The 24682-nt window shown below is 52.9% G+C and overlaps 9 protein-coding genes across 9 annotated transcripts; 7 read left to right on the plus strand and 2 right to left on the minus strand.

Moving 5' to 3' along the window:
- Positions 1-2067: 2067 nt before the first annotated feature.
- Positions 2068-3511, plus strand: GMORB2_0187 (uncharacterized protein; the record flags this gene model as incomplete). The annotated part of the gene is made up of 3 exons (XM_035462173.1): positions 2068-2222; positions 2490-3380; positions 3490-3511. The coding sequence occupies 3 exons, from the start codon at positions 2068-2070 to the stop codon at positions 3509-3511; spliced, it is 1068 nt and encodes a 355-aa protein (XP_035325103.1).
- A 2126-nt stretch (positions 3512-5637) lies between these two features.
- On the plus strand, positions 5638-6319 carry GMORB2_0188 (uncharacterized protein; the record flags this gene model as incomplete). The annotated part of the gene is made up of 3 exons (XM_035462174.1): positions 5638-5786; positions 5929-6204; positions 6277-6319. The coding sequence occupies 3 exons, from the start codon at positions 5638-5640 to the stop codon at positions 6317-6319; spliced, it is 468 nt and encodes a 155-aa protein (XP_035325104.1).
- A 950-nt stretch (positions 6320-7269) lies between these two features.
- GMORB2_0189 (uncharacterized protein) lies at positions 7270-7927 on the plus strand (the record flags this gene model as incomplete). The annotated part of the gene is made up of 3 exons (XM_035462175.1): positions 7270-7419; positions 7528-7784; positions 7867-7927. The coding sequence occupies 3 exons, from the start codon at positions 7270-7272 to the stop codon at positions 7925-7927; spliced, it is 468 nt and encodes a 155-aa protein (XP_035325105.1).
- Positions 7928-8340: 413 nt separating this feature from the next.
- GMORB2_0190 (uncharacterized protein) lies at positions 8341-9638 on the minus strand (the record flags this gene model as incomplete). The annotated part of the gene is made up of 3 exons (XM_035462176.1): positions 8341-9180; positions 9257-9580; positions 9636-9638. 3 exons carry the CDS (start codon positions 9636-9638, stop codon positions 8341-8343), a joined length of 1167 nt encoding a protein of 388 aa, XP_035325106.1.
- A 482-nt stretch (positions 9639-10120) lies between these two features.
- Positions 10121-11563, plus strand: GMORB2_0191 (CD2 antigen cytoplasmic tail-binding protein 2; the record flags this gene model as incomplete). Its single annotated transcript, XM_035462177.1, has 1 exon — positions 10121-11563. The coding sequence occupies one exon, from the start codon at positions 10121-10123 to the stop codon at positions 11561-11563; it is 1443 nt and encodes a 480-aa protein (XP_035325107.1).
- Positions 11564-14744: 3181 nt separating this feature from the next.
- On the plus strand, positions 14745-16237 carry GMORB2_0192 (glyceraldehyde 3-phosphate dehydrogenase; the record flags this gene model as incomplete). The annotated part of the gene is made up of 3 exons (XM_035462178.1): positions 14745-14873; positions 15291-15975; positions 16026-16237. The coding sequence occupies 3 exons, from the start codon at positions 14745-14747 to the stop codon at positions 16235-16237; spliced, it is 1026 nt and encodes a 341-aa protein (XP_035325108.1).
- A 1008-nt stretch (positions 16238-17245) lies between these two features.
- GMORB2_0193 (uncharacterized protein) lies at positions 17246-20338 on the minus strand (the record flags this gene model as incomplete). The annotated part of the gene is made up of 4 exons (XM_035462179.1): positions 17246-18109; positions 18197-18914; positions 19053-19648; positions 20306-20338. The coding sequence occupies 4 exons, from the start codon at positions 20336-20338 to the stop codon at positions 17246-17248; spliced, it is 2211 nt and encodes a 736-aa protein (XP_035325109.1).
- A 1085-nt stretch (positions 20339-21423) lies between these two features.
- GMORB2_0194 (uncharacterized protein) lies at positions 21424-21965 on the plus strand (the record flags this gene model as incomplete). The annotated part of the gene is made up of 2 exons (XM_035462180.1): positions 21424-21483; positions 21525-21965. The coding sequence occupies 2 exons, from the start codon at positions 21424-21426 to the stop codon at positions 21963-21965; spliced, it is 501 nt and encodes a 166-aa protein (XP_035325110.1).
- A 16-nt stretch (positions 21966-21981) lies between these two features.
- Positions 21982-24405, plus strand: GMORB2_0195 (arginyl-tRNA synthetase; the record flags this gene model as incomplete). The annotated part of the gene is made up of 6 exons (XM_035462181.1): positions 21982-22272; positions 22510-22591; positions 22655-22716; positions 22791-22917; positions 22991-24296; positions 24399-24405. The coding sequence occupies 6 exons, from the start codon at positions 21982-21984 to the stop codon at positions 24403-24405; spliced, it is 1875 nt and encodes a 624-aa protein (XP_035325111.1).
- Positions 24406-24682: the final 277 nt, after the last annotated feature.

The raw sequence follows: 24682 nt of genomic DNA on the forward strand, positions 1-24682 counted from the left end.
CCACTCCGCTACAGTATGCTAAGCTAGACCCCTGTAACCATCGCCAACTTCCAACAGATATGCTGGGAAAAGAAGACATTGGTCAATAAAAGAACGCGATGGCTAAGGGCGAAGAAATAAATACAAAGAAACAAAACAAGGTGCATCATGCAGCAGACTACGGGCAAGTGACCGCTCTTTACGGTCAATCAAACCTACATCGTCTGCAATTGCAAAGATAGGTACCAACACCCACACAAACATCCGGCACTGTACTGTCAAATGAGCAGATATGGCCGTATGAGTGCTCCGTACGGTCCAGCTTGAAACGCCACGCCTACCTCTCCCATTTTCTGCTTCCCAGCTAAGCCTGTGACTCATCATCCCACTCTTTCCTGTGAGCATCTACGGAGTAATAGCGCTATCATATAATATAATCAGAGTCTATTATAGGACTAGCAGCAGCTCTCAATAAGAATGAGAAAGGGAAGAAAGCAAGAAAGCGACCAGTGACGGCAAAGCATATAAGAACGAGACTACCATACGGCTTAGTTCGGGTCCAGTCGTACAGGATTATTGTCGATTCTTTTCTCCTACACGACAATGCCACCTCCATTCATTGTTTGCTTTTTACCTAGTATTAAGCAGTGCTCCTTGAATTCTAGAGAAATCATGTCGCACCTCATGATGGTTCATCTCCCGAGACGGATCTCCCTTCTCTCTTTCCCATTCCTTCTATGACGACCCCTTGCGCAAGGACCATCCGAGTTGTGAAGCATCATTACGGAGCTTAGCCTAGTCTCACCTACCGCAGCAAAGTTGGTGTGGACCGATTTCCCATCCCGTCTCTCGACCGTGGTGGGGGGGGGGGGGGGGGGGGGGGGAGGCTGTGGTGTGGTGATGATGATCGCAGTGTACTTTTTTTTTTTTTTCAATGCCTGTTCAACAACAACATAAGCTATCAGCTCGGGGAGAATTCCTAGAGGTCCAAACCAATCAATCAAGAATCATATAGATGAGTTACGAGATTGCACACGGTCAGGCTAGCGAGGTTGAGACTGCGTGTAGTTGTGAAGGGGGGAGGGACGGCGGCGCAAAACAGAGAGAGAGAGAAAAAAATACGACGAGGTGGGAAGGGAGACGCGACGGGCGCGAACCTTGGCGGGGACACTGTACCACCCCAGCAGCGCCAGCTTGTCACGAAAGCACGTGAGCTCATTTAGGCCAAGACCCTCCCCCTCCCGGCCAACCGGGGGGGGGAGAAGGGGTACGTAATTAATCATGTGTTGACAAAAGAACTTTGTTGCCTTGTTGCCTGAGTCATATGGCAAATATCCATCACTCGAAATCCTTGTTTTCACGGTTGACACACAGAGGGAGCTTACGAAGAATGTCTGTTTATTGTTCATTCTTAGGATGAGTAAGAAGTAGAATTGGCTGTGAGAAATGTTTTTGAATTAGCCTTCCTTAAGAGTGAAGGAAAAACAAAACAGAGCGATACGTCTGATATCGTGGTGTTCCAATGTTCTGGTCTTCTTCGGACGGGCTGCTACAAGCGTCTGACATCCTCGCACTTTGTATTCGGCTAAGCCCTGGCGCATCCTCGGTTAATACTAACCATCTTACACGACAATGGGATTAATTATACAAAACCACCTCTTTAACAATTCATTTCGTGGTCGGATTATACGTAGCTCTTCTCTAGTAACTTGAGTGCAATAACCTTGTCCCGCAGTGCCAAACCCCGATGCAGTCCATGTATGCGACGTAACGCCGTCTTACCTGTTTTTCCGGGAAAATACCTTGTCCGCCCTCCGACGCTGCACGTGCCTCAGCATTACGGTGCTGTGCAGCCTCCAAATGTTCTTCTATCGCCCCTCGACGGCCAATAGTCCACTATCAATTTCGACCTTGATCCACCCGTAACTTTAACAGTTTCTATCACGCGCGCTCTTGCTTCCCCGGCCAAGCCCCCGTCAAGAACAGGCTCAGCTAACCACTCTGAAAAAGGGAATATTTGGGGCTCTGGAGAAAAAAAAAAAAGAGGGAGAGTGTGTGAGTGAGTGAGTGAGTGAGTGTGTTTCAAGTATGAATAACAAGAATTGGAATGACCGGGCCGACAAGGACTTATTCTTCACCATTCTGTCCGTTAAGAACATAGGAGTCATTAGCGGGTCAGAATGGGTCACAATCGGTAACTATATGCGGAGAATGGGATATGGGTTTACAAACGAAGGTTGCCGGTGAGTCTGATCTTGCACTTCTATACTACTCATCCTTCCACCCTTCATCGTGTCTCATTTCCCACACTCTTTTATATCATCGCGTGATGAGCCTTGTTATATCTGTCATGTAAACAGTGCGGCCAGCAGCAGCAACAGCAAGAACACGCTTCTCAATCTCATCATAAGCAACTTGCCATGGCTCACTTGTGCTCCCTCCTTTCACCACTATATTTCGCAAACTCATATCAATCCCTCCCATTCTGACCAATCCAACCTCCTCCTCAGCCAACACTTCCAAGGCCTCAGACGAGCCCAGAACAAGGCTGAGCAGGATGAAGACGGAAACGAGACAGCCAAGAAGGTCGACCCGACCCTGAACCCCATCACCCGGAGACCAGGGCCCGGTAGGGGCAGGCCGCGCAAGTCGACGGGCAGTGAGGTTTCGCCATCCATCCAAACCATCACAAGTGGCCTCCAGGTAGTTACCGCGATTCCAGGTACCACGGACAGCTTGTCCCCCTCGACCCAGCTCACGGCCGCTGCCTCGACCCCAGGGCACCAGCACCAGCAGCACCAGCAGCACCAGCCGCCGCCGACACCGCAGGACATCGGCATCGACCCTCACGAGCAACATCAACAGCTGCCGCCCCAGTACAATGTCCACTCTACGCCCCGCTTCCACCATCAGCACCCGCAGCTAGAATCTCACAACACTCACTACTCGCCACAGCCACCGCCAGGTCAGCCGCTCCAGCATTTCCAGTCGCCGCAGTCGACACCTCAGCAACACCAGCAACACCAGCAGCAGCAACACGTGTTCCACCACTCCCCTGATTCAGCGGCCGAGCAGCAGCATCGCCGGGACTCCTCCACACAACATCTGTCGCCAGGACAGCAGCCTCCTGATGCAGAGACTGCGGCGGCGGCAGCGGTGGCAGCAGCAGTTGTATCATCGCACGAACCGACGCCGGTGAACGACTCGGTCGCTCCAGAACCGCTCAACCTGGAAGAGGAAGACGGCGAGGGTGAGGAGGAGGATCCCGAGGGCCCGCCAGCTAAGAGGCAGCGGTTAGATGAGGCGGAATTTGGGCAGCACGACCCGTTGGAGGATGATCCGGTACTGGCTTTGGCCAATGCAAATAACGGGACGGGTGGGCCGGAGTCGTATCACGCCGAGTGAGCTTTCTTTTGTTTTTTTCCTCTGCTCTCCCTGCCTGCTGTCTCCCCCTCGACAGCGACAAGAACAGCAACCGACGCAGCAAACATGCTAATCCTTCCCTTTCAGGTTCGACTATGCAGAAGCATAGGGGCTGATATATGGTCAAGATGGCAACGGAGAAATGCTTGGATGATTCGGTTTGGGCTCTGGAAGTAGGGGTAAAACGGTCACGGTCACGGTCACGGTGTAAGGTGTTTGTCTCTTGTCACATACTGGCGAATGTGACGAGCTTTGTCATGGATGGCCCCCGACTAGCAGGTCAGGAGTTGCCGAGGCTTTCGTTTTACTTTATGTCTCTACGGTTACATGAAAGGCAAAGAATGGGGACGGGGTTTGAGAGGGGCAGGGAAGGTATTATACTGGCAGTCTCGGGAGAGGAACGAGGTCGGGGTTCTTCTTGTTTTGCGCGTGTCTGTTTAACGGGCGATATGCAGCGTTTGTTCTGGATCTATACAACGAAATGGAATAAGGTATCTACAAAGTTTGCATACACTAACGTCTATCTGCCCCGTGGTAATATCACTTGCCGTCGAAGTGGTCGAGCTCCTTCTCTGAAATGGCATCTCTCTCATTTGCGCTGGAAGGTGAAGAGGGAAATGAAAAGGGCAGCAAGAGAAAGAGAGCATCACACCTCTAGACCCGCCGTCATCGTTTGATCCGAGGCGCAGTGGAGGTAGAGGATGGGGGCACTGAAGAGCTTGTTCCATGGTACGACGAGCTAGGATCTCTAGATATTTTCCAGCAGTTGATACGGCCAGCCGTTCTTGGGCCATCCATGACAATTCAGACGTATCCCCCAAGGACAGCGGTGCATAGAACACCTGTCTGCCACTTGTGGCAAGCCCTCTTTGGACGTCCAGAGTTGACAGAAAGCTGTCGACGGTTGTTCGCCATTCCGTTTTCCGTCCCTGAGCTTGGACTGGCCGCTTCTTTCTTTTCTCTTCTTCCCCGCTCTAGATGCAGGACACGTATTTGAAAGTCGGGCAGCGCACTTGGAAATACGATGAAGACGAACATCATCGTAGCATTGTCGTCATCGTCGTCTTGAAACTCCATACAAACCTGCGCCATCCTCTATCCTCCCCATTCGAGAAAGAGAGACACCATGTCTAGTCCTGCCAAGTGGAGCAAATCCAGCGCGTGGGACAACAACGAGCTCCTCCGCGAACTCGTTATATCCCTCTACCAAGCTCTCGAGGGCTCTCGCGGTCTGACGCAGGGAGTCCGTGAGGCCATACCGGAGTACATGGCCCAGCAGGGGCACAGCATGACCTGGAATGCCATACGATGAGTAGAAACGAAGATTTCCTCTATTCCCTCCATTACCTCGCGAGAATAGTATGGCTCCTACTGTTTTTCCCCCTCATATTTTCATCTCCCCTCGATTGTTTTCCTCCGTCCTCTCTTTACCCGCTGGTTCGAGTGAATTCCACAGTTGTCTGTCGGACCGTCGCGTGATAGCTGAGGAGTGAAAATGAAAGCATATAACTCCCCCCCTACCTCTCCCCGATACAAGATCACTTCATCTTTCACAAATCCTTCGCAAGCCTCGTCCAGTCTTTTCATCGGTCTCGTTATCCCTATCCATTCAAAGCTTCAAACGTCCTCCTCACACCATTACACTCTTGCAAGGAGTCTTATACATCTCCTTGATATCACTCCGTATCCTACTCCCACCTCAGCCATGGCTCCCCGGAACACCCAGAAGTGGGATCAGAAGGTCCATGAGGATATCCTCATTGAAGTCTTTCAGACTATCAATATCCCTTCTTCAGAGATTCAAAAGTTGATGGCTGGTCTATCTGCCAAGGGATACACTTTTTCCGAATCAGCATTGCGCTAAATTTGCTTTCTTATTTTCTTTGTGTTCTCCCTTTTCTTTTCGTTTCTATCTTTTCCAGTTATCTTTTCCCTTACTTTTTTTTTTTTTTTTTAATTCCGCTGTTTCTTTTATTCTCTATTTCCCTGTGGCTTTTTGACGTGTTTGTTGTTCCCCTGATGGAATTCATAGCACTTCCAAATTCACGGCCCCCATCACACCGCCCATTAACTGTGCACTCCTATCACTCACTTCCTTTCCTTTCTCTTTTTCAAAAAAAAAAATCCCACCAACTCACCTTCATCTCTCCCTCTCTCCGTCTCATGTCACCATTTCTATATGGATTGCAGACGCCATATAATCCCGTCCTCTCATTGATTCGCATCATGCCAAACATGGCCCCCGCACGCGGATGGGATGCCTCCTCCCATGAATCTCTCTTGTTCGCCATTCTCGACGAGGTCAAGCCCAAGAAGGCATTTCTCATGAACGTCACCGAACGTATGAAGAATATGGGTTACTCTTACTCCTACGATGCCATAAAGTACCGCCATGTCTTTTTCTTTCTTTCTTTCTTTCTGTCTATCTATCATTCCCCTGCTTTGCTATGTTCCTCCCCTCCTACTTTCTTATCCTCATCACATGTTGCATTCAAGCACAGAACATTGACGCTGACCACATAATAGCCAACACATACAGAAGTTGCGCAGAAACCGCGACACCTCGGGAATTGACGCGGCAGCTGGTGGAACCCCTGGAACTCCAAGAAAGTCTTACAACGCCTCGCCGACCAAGGGCAAGAAGAAGGCCACTCCCAAGAAGCGCAAGTCCGCCGCCGACGACGATGACGACGATGATGAAGATGACGACGACGTCGACTTCACCAAGGCCTTCAAGGATGATTCTGGCCTCTCTGATCAGGAACTTCAGCCCAAGTCCAAGCGGACCAAGAGGACACTGACGTATGCTTTCTCCATCTCTGCACTGCTCGAAGCATGACCTTGTCTTCTAATCATGTTTTATTCCTCGTCTAGCCCTTACAAGAATGAGGACATCGATGACGATGCCCAGATTTGACAAGCATGAGCGCTCTCGTCTGGCTCAACAGCACGTTCTCGTTCTCATCAGTTGCTTTTTTTTTACTACAACAGCTAGCGGGTTTTTTCCTTATATCTTTTGCTCTACATTTTCTTCGCATCACTTGCTTTCTTGGAACAGGTCAAGACAGCGCTTATCTACAGCGTGGAGCTACGAGAACGGACGAGTGGCTTTTTGACAACAATTTAAGAGAGCTCAGCATAGAGCTACGGGGCCTATCGCTTTTCCAGGAGTGTTGAGATATTTGACTTCATATGCACTAGCTATTTGAGGGCATGTGCGTGGAAAACGGCTTTGCAGCGGAAAGACGGCATTACGATACAAAAATCTTATGCTATTTCACATCCAAGTTCGTCCTTCTCATACATCGTGTCAGCTCTCCAGTAACCGTATTTTACATCACCAGAGTATACCCAGCAGTCAGTCTCGTAATAGCATACTCCATATTACAAACGAGCAGCATATGAGATTCAACTTCTCACATGGTGGGATATAATTACAATCTGTTTGCCATTCAACTTGACATAAGATATCCCCAGCTATACAGACACTATCTGTGGCCATTTTCCGTACAGTAACCGAGGGCAAACCGAACCCTAGCCTCTCCATTCACTCGGGGGATTCCCTTCTCCCTATCGTAGGCCCGATGCACTGCACTGCCAGATCGCACCTTGATGTTTCCGTGTTTCGTTTTCTCTCCCATATGAACCTCTCGCTCTATTCACTCCCGTCTTCCCCGCATGCCTACGGTCCTCTCCCTGAGTATCACGTCAACTCCCCCCCCCCCCCCCCCCCCCCCCCCCCCCCCCCCCCCCCCCCCCCCCATCCACACTTCATCTCGCCCCTACCATTGCCAAATATCAGTTCATATACCCATCTACTTCCACTACGACATTACCATCCAAACCCGAGCTCGCACACCCGCAAGGATGAGCAAAGAAAAGAAATGGGGGCCCAGCGAGCAGCTCGACCTCGCCTTGGCCGTCCTATTCTCCCAGGGAGGCGACAAGCCCAAGTACGACTGGGCCAAGATCCACGAGTACATGACCGACTGGGGTCACACCTTCACCCGCGAGGCCGTAAAGCATGTCACTCCTTTCTTCTTCCTTTGCTTCTGTTCTATCTTCATCGTCGTATCTACCAACCTGCGTCCACCATGGATATGATCAGTAGTGCTAATTCATGAGACCAGCCAACACTGGTCCAAGGCCATCCTCCGCGACTTCAAGAAGCGTCGCGGTGATTCCACGCCCGGCACTCCAGCCCTTCCTGCCTCACCTGTCAAGTATCTTGGCTCCGCAAAGAAGGTCAGCAAGCGTGGTACGGATGCTTTCGCTGCCGAGGGAGATGACGACGACCCTGCTGCTGAGCTTGCCAGGCCTACAAAGAAGCGTAGGGGCAAGTCCGCTACTATTCCTGTCAAGGAGTATGAGGAGGATTACGAGTATGTTCCATTTTCCTTATTTCCACTGGTTTCACCTGTCTTCTATCTCCACCTTAGGAGGAATGCCTCTGACAATGCGAAGTTCCCTCGCCCAAGCTGAAGCCCTCAAGGTCGATGTCACTCCCAAGGTTGAGGAGGACTGAGCCGTGAACCAGGCTTAAAGCATCACCAGAGGTTATCTAGGGCATGTGATTACGTTATGTTTATCTTCCTAGAGAATTTTTTGAACTCAGGCTTCCATATCACAAAAAGAGGCGGCATATGACTCTCAGCTAGGGTTGCTTTAACAAGGCCGTGGATAAATACTCTGTGCTCTACTCTGGTATTGGAGATAATACACTAGACATACAAATGGCATGGAAGAAGAGTATCATACGGAAACGGAATCGAATTTGAGATGGCAAAACCATCAGATACATCTTCACAGGAGCCATTTCCATCCCGAGTAGCCATGTATAATAGAAGCCGCGCTTTGTTCGGTATCTTCATAGTAGCACTACTACTACCTGTATTAAGCAATAATCCCAGTGCGCACAGCCAAATTACTAACATGAAGCTACCTGGGGCTCCGACCGTCCAGTCTATTCCCTTCACCAGTACCTTTCTTTCCCGGTGCCTTACCCTTATCATCGCCCTCGCCCTTTCTCTTGACAGCGCCGCGGAGGGACTGTCCCGCCCCCGCAAAGTGAGGCTTGGACGCACTCTTGGTCTCTTCATCCTTCTCCTCTTTTGTCTTGAGAGGCTTGTACTCATACCCGAAAAAGAGCTTGTTGGGCGCTAGTCTCAGCGCTACATGACCACCGCCCGCACGCCTCACAGGCAGACTGGCGGCGTCGGTAGTGGGGCCAGCGGCGGCGGCGGCCTCGGGTTTCTTGGACGCGGCGGCCACATTCTTGCCCCCCTTCTTGACCAAACGCTGACCCTCCCCGGAGAAGTTTGTGGGCACGCTGTTTGCCGAGGGCGCAAGGGCGTTGTAGTTGATGGCCTGGGCCATGGTGCCCTGGTGGTGGACTACGCCTCCGGCTGGCAGACCGCCGCCGGGTCCGCTACGGGGTGTGCTGGTGCCACTCTTCTTCTCGGGCTCGACGTAGCCGACTGGCGGGGCAAAGTCAACCGAAACGTCTGTCTCGATCATGCTAACACCCATCTTCTCTGTCTCGGGCTTGACGTCGAGCACTGCCACGTCATAGACCGTGTCATTGTACTCGAAGTTGAAGACGTCGCCCTTTGTCAGGGTGGCAAAGTTCCGGAATGCCCGTTCCAAGACGGCCTTGGGATCGCTGATGTCGAGGAAGTTGGTCGACTGGGGCTGCAGCTTGACAAGTTTGGCTAGTTCGAGAGATGTGGTCCTGATCTGTATCATGTCGCCGACGTCCATGCCCAGCGTCTCCATCATCTACACATATAACCACGGGCGTTAGCGTGCGCAATGATGGCAGGACTTGGGGGGGGGAGGGGGGCTGTCAACGTACCCACTGAGGAATGTATGCTCGTCCTTCTTCTGCAATGAACTCGAGGACACCGGCGTGCGAGTGCCGACCCTTCTCGCCGTTGATCAACTCCATCAGCAATGGCCACTGGACATGTAGCTTGGACACCTTGTCCAGGGCTGATGGCGGTAGGATGATCTTAGACCCGTAGTTGAGTTCTGGCCGCTCGTTCCCGGGGGCCATAATGACCGGGTAGCATCGGTAGTATTCGTCGAAGCGCTGGATGATCGGTCGTCGGCCATGGCGGGCCATGTTGAACAGCTGGTTAGGGTCCGATGGGTCGAACCCTCCGCCGAAGCTCGAGTACTGGAGAAAGAATGTCAGGTGGGCTAGTCTGGAAAAATATGGCGAAATTGCTAACCATTCTGAAGGATGTATCTGGGTGCGGTAGAGGGATTGTCCAGAGGGGTGACACCGTAGCCGTCGAAGCTTCCAGCAGAGACTAGACGGTCAAGCGCTGGCAGGATATCACAAGGTAACGGAGGCAAGGAACCCTGCTATATCTCTTTCACTGCGGCAGCAAAACTATCGTTGCAAACTATTCAAGGCGAAGCAAGTTGTGCTGCAGAACTGATGGCAGTTACGTGCTATTGTAGAGTAGATGTTGGTGAGACGTGGGGCGTAGCGCGGAGGCAGCTCTCGCATGACGCAGTTTTGGATGATGAAATGTGGCGTATGCTAGAGGTTAGAGTGTGGCGCAAAAAAAACACCAAAGCTCTCTCGCTTCTAGCCCCGCCAAACACCGGCATTCTGAACTCATGATTTGTTGTTGACGATTGCATAAAGCAACGTCCGAATCCCGTATCACTGCATTGGAAGAAACTGCAAACCCATCAGTCGACAATAATGGCGTCGCGATATTCCGCGGCGCGTCCTCGCCGTGACGGCGAGCAATTTGCACGGACACACCACAACGAGGACGACGACGATGGAGTGAGCTCGAAACGGGTCAAATTTGACGTGCGCAATCCGTCAACTCTTGCACCTGAGTCTCGGGAGGAAGATGCCTTTCTCGATGCCGACGTCATCGGTGGCACCGGCGCGACAAAGCGCGGCGCTGTCAACATTGACGGATACGACAGCGACTCGGACAACGAGACGTTTAACGCCCGAGCACAAGAACGCAGGCGGGGGAAGATCGACATCAACGAGCAGCTAGACAACTACGATGCGCGGGGCGATATTCCGCAAAAACCGGAGGCGGCAGGCAGGGACGACGACGGTGATGAAGACATGTTTGCCGCCAGCGACGACGACGACAAGGTCAAAGATGGGGGCGGTGAGGGCAAACTCGACGACAATGGCGACTTTGACAAATCAGGCCACAAGAAGAAACAAGTACACTATATGGAGGATGACCAAATCCAAGGAGAGGAAAATTACGAAGATGCCGGCGGTCTCAACTCTCACCTAGACAAAGACGAGAGCAGCGACGACGAGGACGACGTGGACCTGCGCGCACAGGAGGAAGATGTGGATGACGAGGTCGGCGCGGGTGGACTGCGGCGTAACGCCCCCAAGATAGAAGCCTTCAACCTGAAGAACGAGATGGAAGAAGGTCGTTTTGACCAGTCGGGCAATTACATCCGGCGAGCAGGTGACCCGGATGCCGAACACGACAAGTGGCTGGACGGGACGGGCAAGAAGGAGATACGGAAAGCAGCAGAGGCCCACAAACGGAGAGAGGCCGAGGCGCGGCAGAGGCGCATCGACGAGGACAGCATCCTGGTTCCCGAGCTTCTCAAGGATCTGATTGTCCGGCTGGAGATGTCTGAGACCCCGCTCGAAGCACTTGCGCGACTGGGAAAGAGCCAGACCAAGACGAAGAAGGTACCCAAGTGGAAACTCAAGAAGCAAAAGGGGGGGATGGATGTGGAGGATGACGGAAAGAAGAAGGAGGAGGATCCGGAACAAGTCCGCATCAAGGAGAATATCCGTGCCATTACGGAGGCCGCAGATAAGCTCCTCAGCCGAGACCACGGCGATATTTACGACCAGGAGAGGGAGGTGCTGATCCGCGAGTATCAGCGTGAGACGGGAGAAGAATGGGTCGAGCCAAAAGTGGTCCACAATGACGATGACGACAACAACACGGGTGCAACTGCAAGCGACCCGGATATCTTATGGGAGTTCAAGTGGACGGATGGGCGTGATGGTGGCGGGGTCCAGGGCCCGTTTGATGGGCCGACTATGAAGGCGTGGCAAGACGCCGGATATTTTGGCGAGGGAGTCGAGTTTCGGCCGGTACAAGACGGAGCGGAATGGAGACAGGGGGCGTCGTTTGCATGAGCGTGCCCCATGCCAATGCCGTGCCGTGCCATGGCCGAGCCGAGACAAGAGACAAGAAGAAACAAATGCCAGATAAACAAGAGCAACAAGCAACGGGGCAAGAAAAGGTACAACCCAGGTACGGGGGTGGTGTTAGCACCGGCTATTGCACGTGCACACATAACAGCACAAGCCGAACCGGGCTTTTTAACGGCTTCTTCGTCCCTGAAACATCCGATACTGCCCGTCTGCTCGTACCATGGCAAGCCGAGTTGGAGCCCTTCCCCCCCCCCGGGATGGATCGATAGAAGCGCCCCGGCCGGGGGGACGGATAGGGACGGGAGACGGGGGGGGGAGGGGTGTGCAACGAACAGAGATAGTTGCTATTATTGGACAAGCGTGGACAATGATACCGATTTCCACCTCGGCAAGCAAAGCCGCATAGTATTAGTACCTCGATCGAAACCCCCCTTCTTCCTAAGGGCCGCTGGGGTGTTCCCGGGCGGCGGGAAAGAATCTGAGACAGAGCCGAGATGGAGCCCGTGATGCTCCGAGGAATAATATGGGGTGGCTGCAGCCCGGACGATTATCGTGGGTTGGTGGTGGTGTGGCGCGGGGAAGGAGGATTGCGTCCTGTATGGTCAGAGAACAGGCCAGGGGGGAGGGTGGGTTGGACGGGACCCATCGATGGTAGGATCTAATAAGTTAAAAAAAGAAAAGGGGACATATAAGGCAGACAACCCTTTTTATATAAGATGGACAAGTTGTTTTGCAGAGTGAAGCCATCACCAAGACTCGACAACGGTATGTGTGGCTGGGTGAGAGGACGACATCGGGGAGGAGGCGGGGTTGCGTAAAGGACCGCCGCACATCGGCGAACCCCCCCAAAACACAATCAGACATACACACAAGAGGATGAGTGATTTTTCTCCCATCTACTTGCTCGGGCTCGTTTTGTTTCATTATTCAACTACGTAGTGTTTTTTTTCGCATGTAATGTCAGCACAACCCAGCTACTTCCTTATCCATGGCTGCCAGGGAAAGGATTGGAGCAATACACAATGATAAGGCTTTCCATTATCAGGTTAATTACGCTCAAATACAAAACAGTTGACATGGTATGATTCGTTGTGCTGTTGGCGTAGTCGCCGTTGTCGCGGTGGGAAAGGACCGACTTGATATCTGTGCTGCTCACCTGATATTTCTCTTTTTTCCTTCTCCCATGGAGGGGTAAGTGAGAGGAGCTACTAATATTATGGAGGGGCAAGGAGGAGGGGAGGAAACGGGCCGGGCAGCAACGGTCAGTAAGAAAAATAATACCGTGTATCGGGAATTTGTTGACGTATTTCTCTTTCATCCCATTCTTATTCTTTTTTATACCTTTAAAAAAAATTCCCTGTTTTTCTCTAAGTCCTTGATCCCCTCTTTTTGAGGCTCTCCTCGCAACCCCCGTTCCAGAAAAGAGGCTTTTGTTACTGTGCGTGAGAAGAGGTCCCCCCACTCCACCCCGTGGCGGAGCTTTTTGACCACATTGGGTGGAAGGGAACAAGAGAAGTGCAAGAGAGAGAGAAAAGGGACGATAAGATGAGGGAGGGAGATCCTAGACGAGAAAACCGCGCATCGTAGTTTCATTTTGTTAATTTTGTCCCTCTCAAAAGGAAGAGTCACCCTACTATTACGTATGGAGTAAGAGTGTTACGGAGTAAATAGTATCATGATATGGGCGCCAGCAGGGTCCCCCCCCTAGGCCTTGGTAAGGAGAGGGGCAGGAAAAAAAAAGGTATTATGGGCGTGGAGATGACATGATGTGAGAAAGAGGGGCGAAATTCAGGGCAGCCGATGCAGCCGCGTTCTTTGGAATTTGTTGGTTGTCATGGGTATTACGTCGCTGGAGAGGTGTGCTAAAACACTAGTTTTTTCTTTTCTTTTCTTTTTACCTTTCTTGCTCGGTCTTTTGCTGCTACCATGGATACAGGTTGCAGTATAATAACGCAGGGGAGAGGAGGGAGAGATAATAGAAGAGAGCATCATCGTACGAGAAGTGCATCACTCTACCATTGCTTTGTTGGGTGACATTGTCTATCATATCATGCAACTACTGTATGACCAAAATACGATCAGAGACAATAATGGACTTTTCCTTTACTTGCATGTCACAGTGAACCATGTTTATTTACAGCTTGTCGGGTTCGCCGGCCAATTTGTAATGTTGTCGAGGCATTGGACGGAATTGGACGGATATGACGCTCAAACGCCAGACAGGCTATAGCTACTTACTATTAATACCACATGAGGCGGGCAAACTTGATACATCCGTCTCTCCTCTCCTGCCTCCCCCCCATCACGCACTTTAGCCCCACCAACCCTCTGCATGTGTATGAGAGTATTATTATACTACTCGTAGAAATAGAATAAAAAGTAGGGTCTCTTTAAGTGTTGTCGTACCACCTTAACAGGTGCTGATACTTGTATGGAGCCAGACACCGCTAATAAAGAGTGATGTAGTACCGGATTGGTACTGGCCTCAACCTTTTTCGTGGTAGCGGAGGGCCCCGTATTCTGGGCTCTCTGGGCCCCAGATGGAAATGGGTGGAACAGCTGCTGGCCCGTCGTAGTGGTGGCCCTGGTGGTGAATGGTGAATGGTAGTGGTGGTGGTGGTGGCCGTCTGTTGCCACGACGGCGCTTCCACACTCATACACGCCATGCTTTCGCTTGCTATTACGGGCTTGGGGCTTGTTTGCCCGGGGCTCCTTCCCTGGGGCTGTCTCGGGGGAGAGGGGTCCTCCCTCTTTCCTTTCCCTCTTCTTCCTCATAAAGCTGAGCCCGGCCCTTCCAGCTCTTTCCTTCTCCTCCCTCCCTTCCTTCCTTCTCTTCCTTCCTTCATCACCACACATCCACATTCTAATATACCACAACTTAAATCACTTTCTCAAACTAGGTGAGCCTGTCTTCTTCATACTCTTCCCATACACTCCTTCCTCTCTATTCAGGTTGCAGCCTCTCTGCCGCCAGTCTCCCCGTCTGTTCCGCGTGCTTTGCTCTACACGGACCAGGACGTCGGACGCGTAGAGAGCTCGAGCAAGTTGCTGCTGCTGCTGCCACTGTTGCTGCCCCGCCCCTCCTACCCCTCCCCCTCCTTGCCTCACCCTGCAAAAACATTTCTTACTGACTGTCTGTCTGGTTTCTTGATCTCTAGCAGCAATGGCTCCCGTCAAGGTTGGTATCAACGGCTTCGGCCGCATCGGTCGCATTGTCTTCCGCAACGCTATCGAGCACGACGACATCGAGATTGTTGCCGTCAACGACCCCTTCATTGAGACCAAGTACGCTGTGAGTACCACCAAACAAAGCTCTAAACAACCCCTCCCTCTCTGCCAATACGCCTACCCCCCCCACCCCCCCCCCCCACCTTCCAAAAAAAATATGGGCATTGCAAAACTTTTGCCCCTCCATCTGCTCTTTTTCCTTACGCCCTCTTGCCCTGCCTGTCAATTGCCCCTCCTTTGAAAATGGATGATATCATGATTCCGAAACCGGTCGAGCCTCTCTCTGAATGAGCCGACACCTTCCATCGTGTCAATTGGCTATGCTTCATTCCCCGGAGGTCTCCGTTCCATACTGCAATCTGCCACCCCTTTGTCTCATGCTCACTTGTTACGAAAGTAACATGAGCAGCCAATAGAACCAACTCATGTTGCATTCAATAAGTCTCGAAAGCTGAGCTGATCATTCCTACCCCTTTTCCAGGCCTACATGCTCAAGTACGACTCGTCCCACGGCAACTTCAAGGGCGAGATCGGCCAGGACGGCGAGGACCTTGTCGTCAACGGCAAGAAGGTCAAGTTCTACACTGAGCGCGATCCCGCCGCCATCCCCTGGAAGGATACTGGCGCCGAGTACATTGTCGAGTCCACCGGTGTCTTCACCACCACCGAGAAGGCCAAGGCTCACCTTGTCGGCGGTGCCAAGAAGGTCATCATCTCGGCTCCCTCCGCCGATGCCCCCATGTACGTCATGGGTGTCAACCAGGAGACCTACGACGGCAAGGCCGATGTCATCTCCAACGCTTCGTGCACCACCAACTGCCTGGCTCCCCTCGCCAAGGTCATCAACGACAAGTTCGGTATCGTTGAGGGTCTCATGACCACCGTCCACTCCTACACCGCCACCCAGAAGACCGTTGACGGTCCCTCCTCCAAGGACTGGCGCGGTGGCCGTGGTGCTGCTCAGAACATCATCCCCAGCAGCACTGGTGCCGCCAAGGCTGTCGGCAAGGTTATCCCTGCTCTCAACGGCAAGCTGACCGGCATGGCTTTCCGTGTCCCCACCGCCAACGTTTCGGTTGTTGACCTGACGGCCCGCATCGAGAAGTCTGCCACCTATGACGAGATCAAGGCCGCCATCAAGGAGGCTTCCGAGGGTCCCCTCAAGGGTATGTTTTCTCTTGACACTTTACTTGCTTTTTAAACACTTGCTGACCAGCACATTACACAGGCGTTCTGGGCTACACCGAGGACGACGTCGTCTCTGCCGACCTCAACGGCAACACCAACTCGTCTATCTTCGACGCCAAGGCCGGTATCTCTCTCAACAACAACTTCGTCAAGCTGGTCTCCTGGTACGACAACGAGTGGGGTTACTCCCGCCGTGTCCTCGACTTGGTCTCCTACGTCGCCAAGGTTGACGCCAAATAAGCGCATCACCCCTCGCACCCCCCCTTTCAAATCAACACAACCAACAGCAGGCAACTTTTGACCGTCATGGTTTAGGTTGTTAGAGCAACTTGTCGACCTTGAGTGGGTGAAGGTTTTATAGAATATGAAAACGACCTCATGAATGGACGAGAGATGCTCCGGACGCTTTGGTCGTCCTCTTAATGAGTTCTTTTTTTCTTTGTCATACCAATAAAAAAACAGGAAATTTAACCAAAAGAGAACAAAAAATATACTCCAAAATAACTCTGAGCGATGGGCAATAGCCAGCCAGAGAAGATGAGTCGCGTTTTGCCATAGATGGGATCACTAGGATCCTGATGGTGAGACAGAGAGCTATTACAAAAAAAAATACAACCTCATTTCATTCTCAACTTGTATGTCTTTTGTAGAATCAGCAATATGTCGCAAGTTCGGCCCTCGTCACTCTTGTTCCTAGGAACACTTTTTCCTGGTGCTTCTTTATTCGTATTACTACGACCACAGCTAGTAACCTGATACCTCAATTCTTCTTCTCTCCACCCCGCTCACACCCCTCAAAACAGGATATCATGAAATGCAAACCCCACCAATCGCACGCACTCTGTAAGAAACGAACATGGCCGACTCTTTCTCTCCAACTGACCCAGCCTGCTCGAGCCTTTCTCTGCTCTTAGATGGATAGCAGAGGGGGAGAGAACGATTAGACAGATGGCGTCATCATAACGCAACATGTCAAAATGAGGGAAACTGGGCACAGACGAATCAGGGAGAGCCAAGAAAAAAACAAAACCGTACGCCAGCACTCATCGCGCCTTGCTACCTCTGCGCTGTGGAGGAATCTAGGAAAGGATAATGAAGGAGAAAAAAGACGGAGACGCGTTTGGTAAAAAGAAAGGCAATATTCTTCGTCATAATACAAGTACCTCCTCGTCCAGGGGAATAGATAGGAAAGAGGGGATTCATAAACAGGGTAACATCTTCAAAACAGGGTATCCTTTTTTCTTTCTCTCAGGCCCGGCGGCGAGTTATACCCAGAGCGGCAAATTTTGTGTTAGGAGACCAGTCAACACCCTCCTCGGAACACCACAGGTCCAGGACGTGCAGGGCTGACGCGACGGTATCGTTCGCCGTGAACCAAGGCGTCGGGTACACGCGAAGAGACTCGTCAAACGATTCCGAAATGTCGCGGTACTGCTGCCAGGCACGAGAGCGTGAGCGCTCGAACCGTAAGACGTTCTTGAGCGAGACGCGGTCGGACGGGTCTTCGCACGTGGCCCAGGCGGCGATGAGCTGGCCGTATGTCGTGGCCTGCAGGAGGAAGGATACACTGTAGAGGAAGGGGCTGCGGCGCTGCTCGAGGCGCTTCTGTAGCATATCGATGAGGGGGAAGAGCGTCTGCCACTGGCTCGGGTCGGAAAGCTTGGCCGCCATGAGTCGATTCGTATCGTACGCGTGGAATCCGGCCATGAAGGCCGCTACGCTCTCCAGCAGGAGAACGAGGCCCACCGTCGTGCCACTCGAATCTGGCCGCTCATTGAGGTAGCCATCCCCAAGCCGCTTCTGTGACTTACCCAGGTTGACCAGTGCGTCCGCTCTCTCCTTGAGCGGCGGTACCTTGGACATGCTTGGTCGATCCGAGGACGACGCTGCGGCCAGTGATGGCGTCGACGCCGGCGCAAGCGTGTTGGTCGCAGCCCCAAAGCTCCCGGAAGCTCCGGGCGTCCGTGTTGCAGAGTTGCTTGAGCTGACGCGTGACATGGCTGTCGCCCCCTTTTTAGATGGTGTAGACGGTGGCAGTGGCCCCTTGGGCATGTCGGATACCCGAGGCCGCTTGAGGCCCGTCGAGTCGTAATTAGCCGGCCTCTTTCCTGCCTGTGAGGCAGCACCGTGCGACGTTCCGTCAGGCGTCTCCCGCCGTGGTGGACTCGGCCTCATTAGCTGACGGAACTTGGCCCTCACAGCCTTGGGCACCTTGAGCATTACAACCAGGCTCTTACGACCCTTCACTAGACGAGTACTCTCGCTGGAATTCTCGACGGTTGTCTTCCTTGGTTCGTCCAACCGATCCATGTCCCTGGTGCTTCCAGTTTCTTTGGGCCTGGGCGATGTTTTCCGCCGCCGATCAAGTTCTGCTTCGATTTCGGGGGGCAAGGTAGGCGACAAGAGGGGCGGTAACCTCACGGGAGATGCTGCGGTGTATCTTGAGTCTGTATGCGTATCTGTGCCCTTGCCTGCCCTTGGCTTAGCTGCTGTGTCTCCGTTTTCGCGACGTTTCTTATCCATATTGAACGCGTCTTGTTCGTCGAGATCAAGTCGGAGAGGAGATAGTAAGGGGGGCAGGACGGATTTGTATGAGTCGGCCTTGCTGGGCGTGCTATGATTGCTACCTGCCGCCGGGTGCTTGGTGCCGTTCATGGAGTTTCCACGAGAGCGAGGCAAGGGCGAGGGTGCGCGGTTCGTTCTCGAGTCTGTCTTCCCTTTGGGGCGGCCATTTGGGAGTGAGTCCCTGGTAGAAGGCACATCTAGAGCTTTGCGGCGGTCATCGCGTCGATCGTCGCGACGGTCGTCACGCTCGCGGGCTCCGTGCGGCCTGTCGTCGGCTGGTCGGCCGGTGTCTGAGGGCCTCGACCTCTTGGCAGGTCGTGAACTGTCATCGGAATCAGCTATCCGTTTCCGACTGTCCGGGGTTGGTGGTTCCGTGGAGAGGGAGTGTTTTGAGGGAGGCTTTGGGGGCAGCCTGTTTCGAGTAGCTGTTAGCACATGTTCCTGTCTCCATCTACCCACCGCTATTACGCAAAAGCTGTTGGTCGCGTACCTCATATCGACAGCGATGTGGTCAGCATCAGCTCTAGGCCTACTAGGCACATCGTGCTTCCTGTTCGTGTCCATGAGGATGGGCTGCTTAGGCTCGGACGCAGCGGCGCGATCGGGGTGGGTCATCGTGGACTTAGGGGTATTATTATAGGTAGAGGGCGTTCTGAGGGGTGAGGTTACGGTGGTGGCCGTCGTCTTCTTGTTCTTGTAGTCGCTAAGCGACAATGTCTTCTTAGGAGCGGATGATCGCGCCAGCGCACCTACCTCCCTAGGCAGGGCGGGTTTGGGTGGTGGCGGGTCGGGGCGGATATCGTAGTAACCGCGGGTGAGGAGGGTACCGCGGTCAGCGTCGCTGAGAAAGGTCATGTACTGGAGACGACGGTCGTGCCATTCCTCGCATCGACGGCCGGTATTGTCGGGTGGGTTGCGTGACTTCCAATCCGGGGACTGGGAGAGCTGGTGTGGTCGTTCAGGCAAGAGTGATTGGGAGAGCTGCCTGACCTTCTCGGCCGCGGCTTCCATAGTCGGGTGGGAATATGCGCATTCCGCAGATGGAAGCGGGGAGGCGCGCGGGACGGTAAGTGAGCGTGCCGCGACCTAGCTGTGGGCGAGAGACGCCGATGGCGTCGCGACGAGGAGGATGTTGTTGTGGTGGTCAACGGAGATGATTGATGGCGGTGATGGCGTGATGGGTGTGCGCGATGGTCGAGAGGAAGATGGGTATATGCAAATGGCGGAAGAGACGTCGAGGAAACGAGAAGAAGGAAAGGCGTCAATAAGGGGCGAGACGACGTGGAGTGACTGTTTGCCTGGGGAAAACGGCTGGTTGTCGCATTGACGATGATCTCCCCCTCCGCCCCAAAGGTGATGGGGTGCCGAGGTGAGTGAAGAGCGACGCGCCAGGGTAAGGAACGATGGCAGGGAGCGGGCGCGCAGACACGTCGATGGAATTGGATTAAAGTGCCCGGGGCGTGTACCGCCTTTTCGAGATCGGAGCCGAGGACGATGTCCCTATCGGCGTGTTTCAAAGATGCAGAAGGATGAGGAAAGGAAAAGAGGTAAATAATGGGGACCTCTTTGGTGATGGAGGGCGTGGGGGTGGTGGATTGGTGGAGGCTCTGGTAATCGGGAGAGAAACGGAAAGTTTAGAGGGAGAGGCGGCGCCAAAAGGGAAGACGGGAGTGGAAATAGAGAGAGCGAGCGCTGGAGTGTTTTGGGTGGGCGCGACTGTGTGGCTGACAATTTTAGGCCGACACTCTGTGATACAGTAAACATGGTCCGCGACATGATGATGGCACCAACGAGAGGATTATAGGATAATAGATAGAATAGGACCTTTTTTTTTGGTATTTAATATATTCATCTTTCAATTAACTTTATCTTGATACCCTTTCCTATCTCCTTCTCCTGCTATTATACCGTACCATCATCAACTAGATACCAGCTCGTACATCTGAATTCGTTGTACGACCCTTGGGCTCTATTAGCGCCCTGTATCACCTTGAAATAACAGCAGCGACTCCACCTCCGCGTTGGCCGTGATAAAGCCTAGATAGACGTCACCAGAGTGTCTGCTACCACTAACACCTACTAGTACTATTAATACTATTACTACAGATACTGTAATCTGCACTACTACTACTACTACTACTCAGTATCGGATATCTTGTCAGTGTTGTATATCACCACCAGCTTGACCTCTCTTATTTAAGAGGTAACGTACGTAGCTAATGATCATAGTACAATCGCACGTATATTAGGTAAGCCGAACTTCACTACAAAAGTGTCAACGTGGACAAAAGATAATGGAGAAGAAGGAATGGACACCTGGTAGCACATGTCCTGCCTCTTAGTGATTTGACAGTGGTTTGGCGTGGTCACCCACTATTGCTTTATTTGCCTTGGTTTATTGCCTATTCCGATTTATCATCGTGATGTCGACTTTGACACCGTTCTTATCAGAACCGACAATAACATCTCTGCTTGACCGGCAACCCGCGAAAAGGTATGACACTAATACCCGTACAGAGTAAGGAACACCCATATAAACTTCAGTGTAAGCCTTGTCCTCGCGCCAGGTTGTCATTATATAGTCAGGACCAAGCGGTGAGTCTATGGACGTGTAAATGCCCCGTAAGTGTACAGTTGCTAGAGTATAGAAGCACGTGACCGACCCGACGCGCCGATTGTAGCCTTAGGAGTCGATAGTGTTGATACCAGTAGCAGGCATCCCAAAGCGCTGCAACTTTCTCGTAGCAGATCAGGGGAGCCTACACTGAGATACATGCATCGGTCCATATGATTCATCCGACCTCAATCCAGACAGTTCAGGTCAAGTCACAGAGGATGCTCCAGCGTTCTCAGAGGCACTCATGACTCTGCGTGCTAATGTCTCCCGCCTCCTCCCTCTTGGCTCAGCAGCAGCAGCTCTGGTCCCAAGCACCAGCCTGAACCGTAGTCTGATCAGCAGCAGCGGCAGCCTGAGCTTGGCTGCGTCGCGTATTGCCAGACGGGCTGGACCCACGCCGACACGCCCGTCCCATCGGGCTCTTTCAGCGCTGTCGGAGCCACTGCCACGGGGTTCATTACTACTGCCAAACTCGGCGGCGCCAGTTCCAGTGCCTCCAGTGCTTCCAGGGACTGCGGTGGCTCCAGTGGTTGGGGCGACGGGCTTAGCGATAGGCTTAGCGCACCAGCTGCAGTCTCCCTGCAAATTCTCCTCCAAGCCCATTTCCCAGGGTCCAGCACCAGGTCTTGTGCGCTGCCGCCGCTCTGCCCCTCCATCGTGTCGCTGCTTGACTCAGAGGGCCCCTCCATTGTCAAAATCATCAACAACCTCACCCACGCCAACATCGCTCAGAAGGTTCACCACAACCACCGCAACCGCCGCAACCACCACCGCCTCGACGGATAACACCCAAGTCTTCGCCATGGCGGCTGCCAGTCCCATAGACCAACTCGCCAGCCAGGTTGAGGGTCTATCCCTCGACTCTGTCGCAAAGGCCTACCCCACTGCTCGCCCCAACGTCAACCCTCTTGACCTGTGGAGGGCTCACATTGCCAACGTCCTCGCAAAGATTACCTCCATCGACACCTCCATCATTTTCCCCGTCATCGCCTGGACTCAGACCCTCGACAAGGGTGACTTTATCCTGCCCGTCCCGGCCCTGCGCATCAAGGGTGCCAAACCTGATGCTCTCGCCGAGGAGTGGGCCTCCAAGGTACGTCACGCAGACAGTACTCACTTCTCACTTCTCACCACCCTGCCCACTATATCGCAAGCATCGCGCGTATCCTGGTGGGGTGTTGGCACATACACACAGACACATGCACGCACACGCACATATATATATATATATATATATATCAAGAAAGCATATAAGGATGATGATTTCTGATAAACACCCCAAAAGTGGCCCGCAGATGACCCTCTTATTGAAAAGGTCGTCCCCAGCAAGACCTTTCTCTCCTTCTTCATCAGGGGTGCTCCTGCTGCCAAGAGCGTCGTCAAGATGATCCGTGAGAAGGGCGCCGATTTCGGTATGTCTGATGCGTCGATATTCAATACAGAAGTGCATTGTGTCAGATTCTAAATTACCACAGGCAAGGCTAGCTTCGACGGACTCAGGGACCCCAATGACCCCAGCAAAGGCCAGAAGCGCATTGTAAGCAAGGCTCGCCGTCCATCTAGGAGATTCGATTTAGCGCACTTGATCTTTACTGACATTGGCCCCCTCAGATCGTCGAATTTTCTTCCCCCAACGTAGCCAAGCCCTTCCACGCCGGCCACCTCCGGTCCACCATTATCGGTGGCTTCCTCGCCAACCTGTATCAGTCTGCAGGATGGGATGTCATCAGAATCAACTGTGAGCCCCCTCCGTGACATTTACATCCTTCTTCGCCGACTGTAGATCAAATAAGGCTAACTTGTATGACTAGACCTCGGTGACTGGGGCAAGCAGTACGGTCTGCTGGCCCTTGCTTTCCAGCTGTACGGAGATGAGGCCGAACTCAAGAGGGACCCCATCGACCACCTCTTCAAGCTCTACGTGCGCATCAACAGCGAGCTTTCCGAGGAGCAGAAGAAGATTGAGGAGGAGAAGGCCCAGGGCAAGGATGTCACCGAGCTCGAGGCCAACAGCCTTGACGAGCAAGCCCGCGGCTACTTCAAGAAAATGGTCGACGGCGATGAGGCTGCTCTCTCCCAGTGGAAGCACTTCCGTGACCTGAGCATTGAGAGGTACAAAGGGACGTATGCCCGCCTCAACATCCACTTTGACGAGTACAGCGGTGAGAGCCAGGTCACTGAGGAAGCCATGGCCAAGAACGCCAGCGCCATGACGGAGCGCGGCATTACCGAGGATGACAAGGGCGCCGTCATCGTCGACTTCACCAAGCAGGTCCCCGGAAAGGAGGGGAAGCAGCTGGGCAAGACTGTGCTCCGCAAGCGCGACGGCACAGCCCTGTACCTGACGCGAGACGTCAGTGAGCTCCTGGGTCGCTACGAAAAATACGGCTTCGACAAGATGTTCTACGTCGTCGCCAGCCAGCAGGAGCTACACCTAAAGCAGCTCTTCAAGATTACCGAGCTCCTCGGCCACAAGGAGACGGCCCAGAAGTGCCAGCACATCACGTTCGGCATGGTCCAGGGCATGAGCACCCGCCGCGGAACCGTCAAGTTCCTCAACGACATTCTCCGCGACGTCGGCGACCACATGCACGAGGTCATGAGGAAGAACACCGAAAAGTACGCTCAGATCGAGGACCCGGACAAGGTTGCCGACATCCTGGGCATCAGCAGCGTAATGGTCCAGGACATGACGGGCAAGCGTATCAACAACTACACCTTCAACATGGACGCCATGACGTCGTTTGAGGGCGACACGGGCCCCTACCTGCAGTACGCTCACTCGCGACTCTGCTCCATCAGGAGGAGGGCCGACCTGTCGGACGCGGACCTCGACTCGGCCGACCTGTCGCTGCTCACCGAGGAGCACGCCATCAACGTGGTTCGCCTCCTGTCCCAGTGGCCCGACGTCTTCCAGAACACGCTTAAGACGCTCGAGCCCACCACGGTCCTGACCTACCTCTTCCGCATGACCCACGCCGTCAGCAGCAGCTACGACCACCTCCAGGTCATCGGCAGTGAGCCCGAACTCAAGAAGGCCCGCATGGCCCTGTACGACGCCTCCCGCACCGTCCTGCACAATGCCATGACTCTACTGGGTCTCAGCCCCGTAGAACGGTATGTACTTTTTTTTCTTTCTCCTCTTCCATGTTTGGCATATGCTTCACTTCTTGTTTGCTCTCATCAAAGTTTGATATATGCTGACATGATCATCTCTAGCATGTAAACTCCCGGATAAGTTCTGATATTGACTCCGTCATTTGCATCAGAAGATAGAGAGCTAGGATAGCAAGACATCTAAAAAATACAAACAAAAAACGGCGACGAATTGAAAGAAAAAAAAGGTTTCAACAAAATTTGAACTATTGGCTCTATATGGCAGTGATAAAATTCTTCAGATAACATGCTCTCCATATACAGTAACAAAACATCAGACAAAACAATACAACCATGGTATCTCTTCTCTTAATCTGATCCTTAACCGCTCCCCCCCCTCCCCCAAA

This window comes from Geosmithia morbida (assembly GCF_012550715.1).
Source record: "Geosmithia morbida isolate 1262 chromosome Unknown scaffold_0, whole genome shotgun sequence".
NCBI classification, from domain to species: Eukaryota; Fungi; Ascomycota; class Sordariomycetes; order Hypocreales; family Bionectriaceae; genus Geosmithia; species Geosmithia morbida.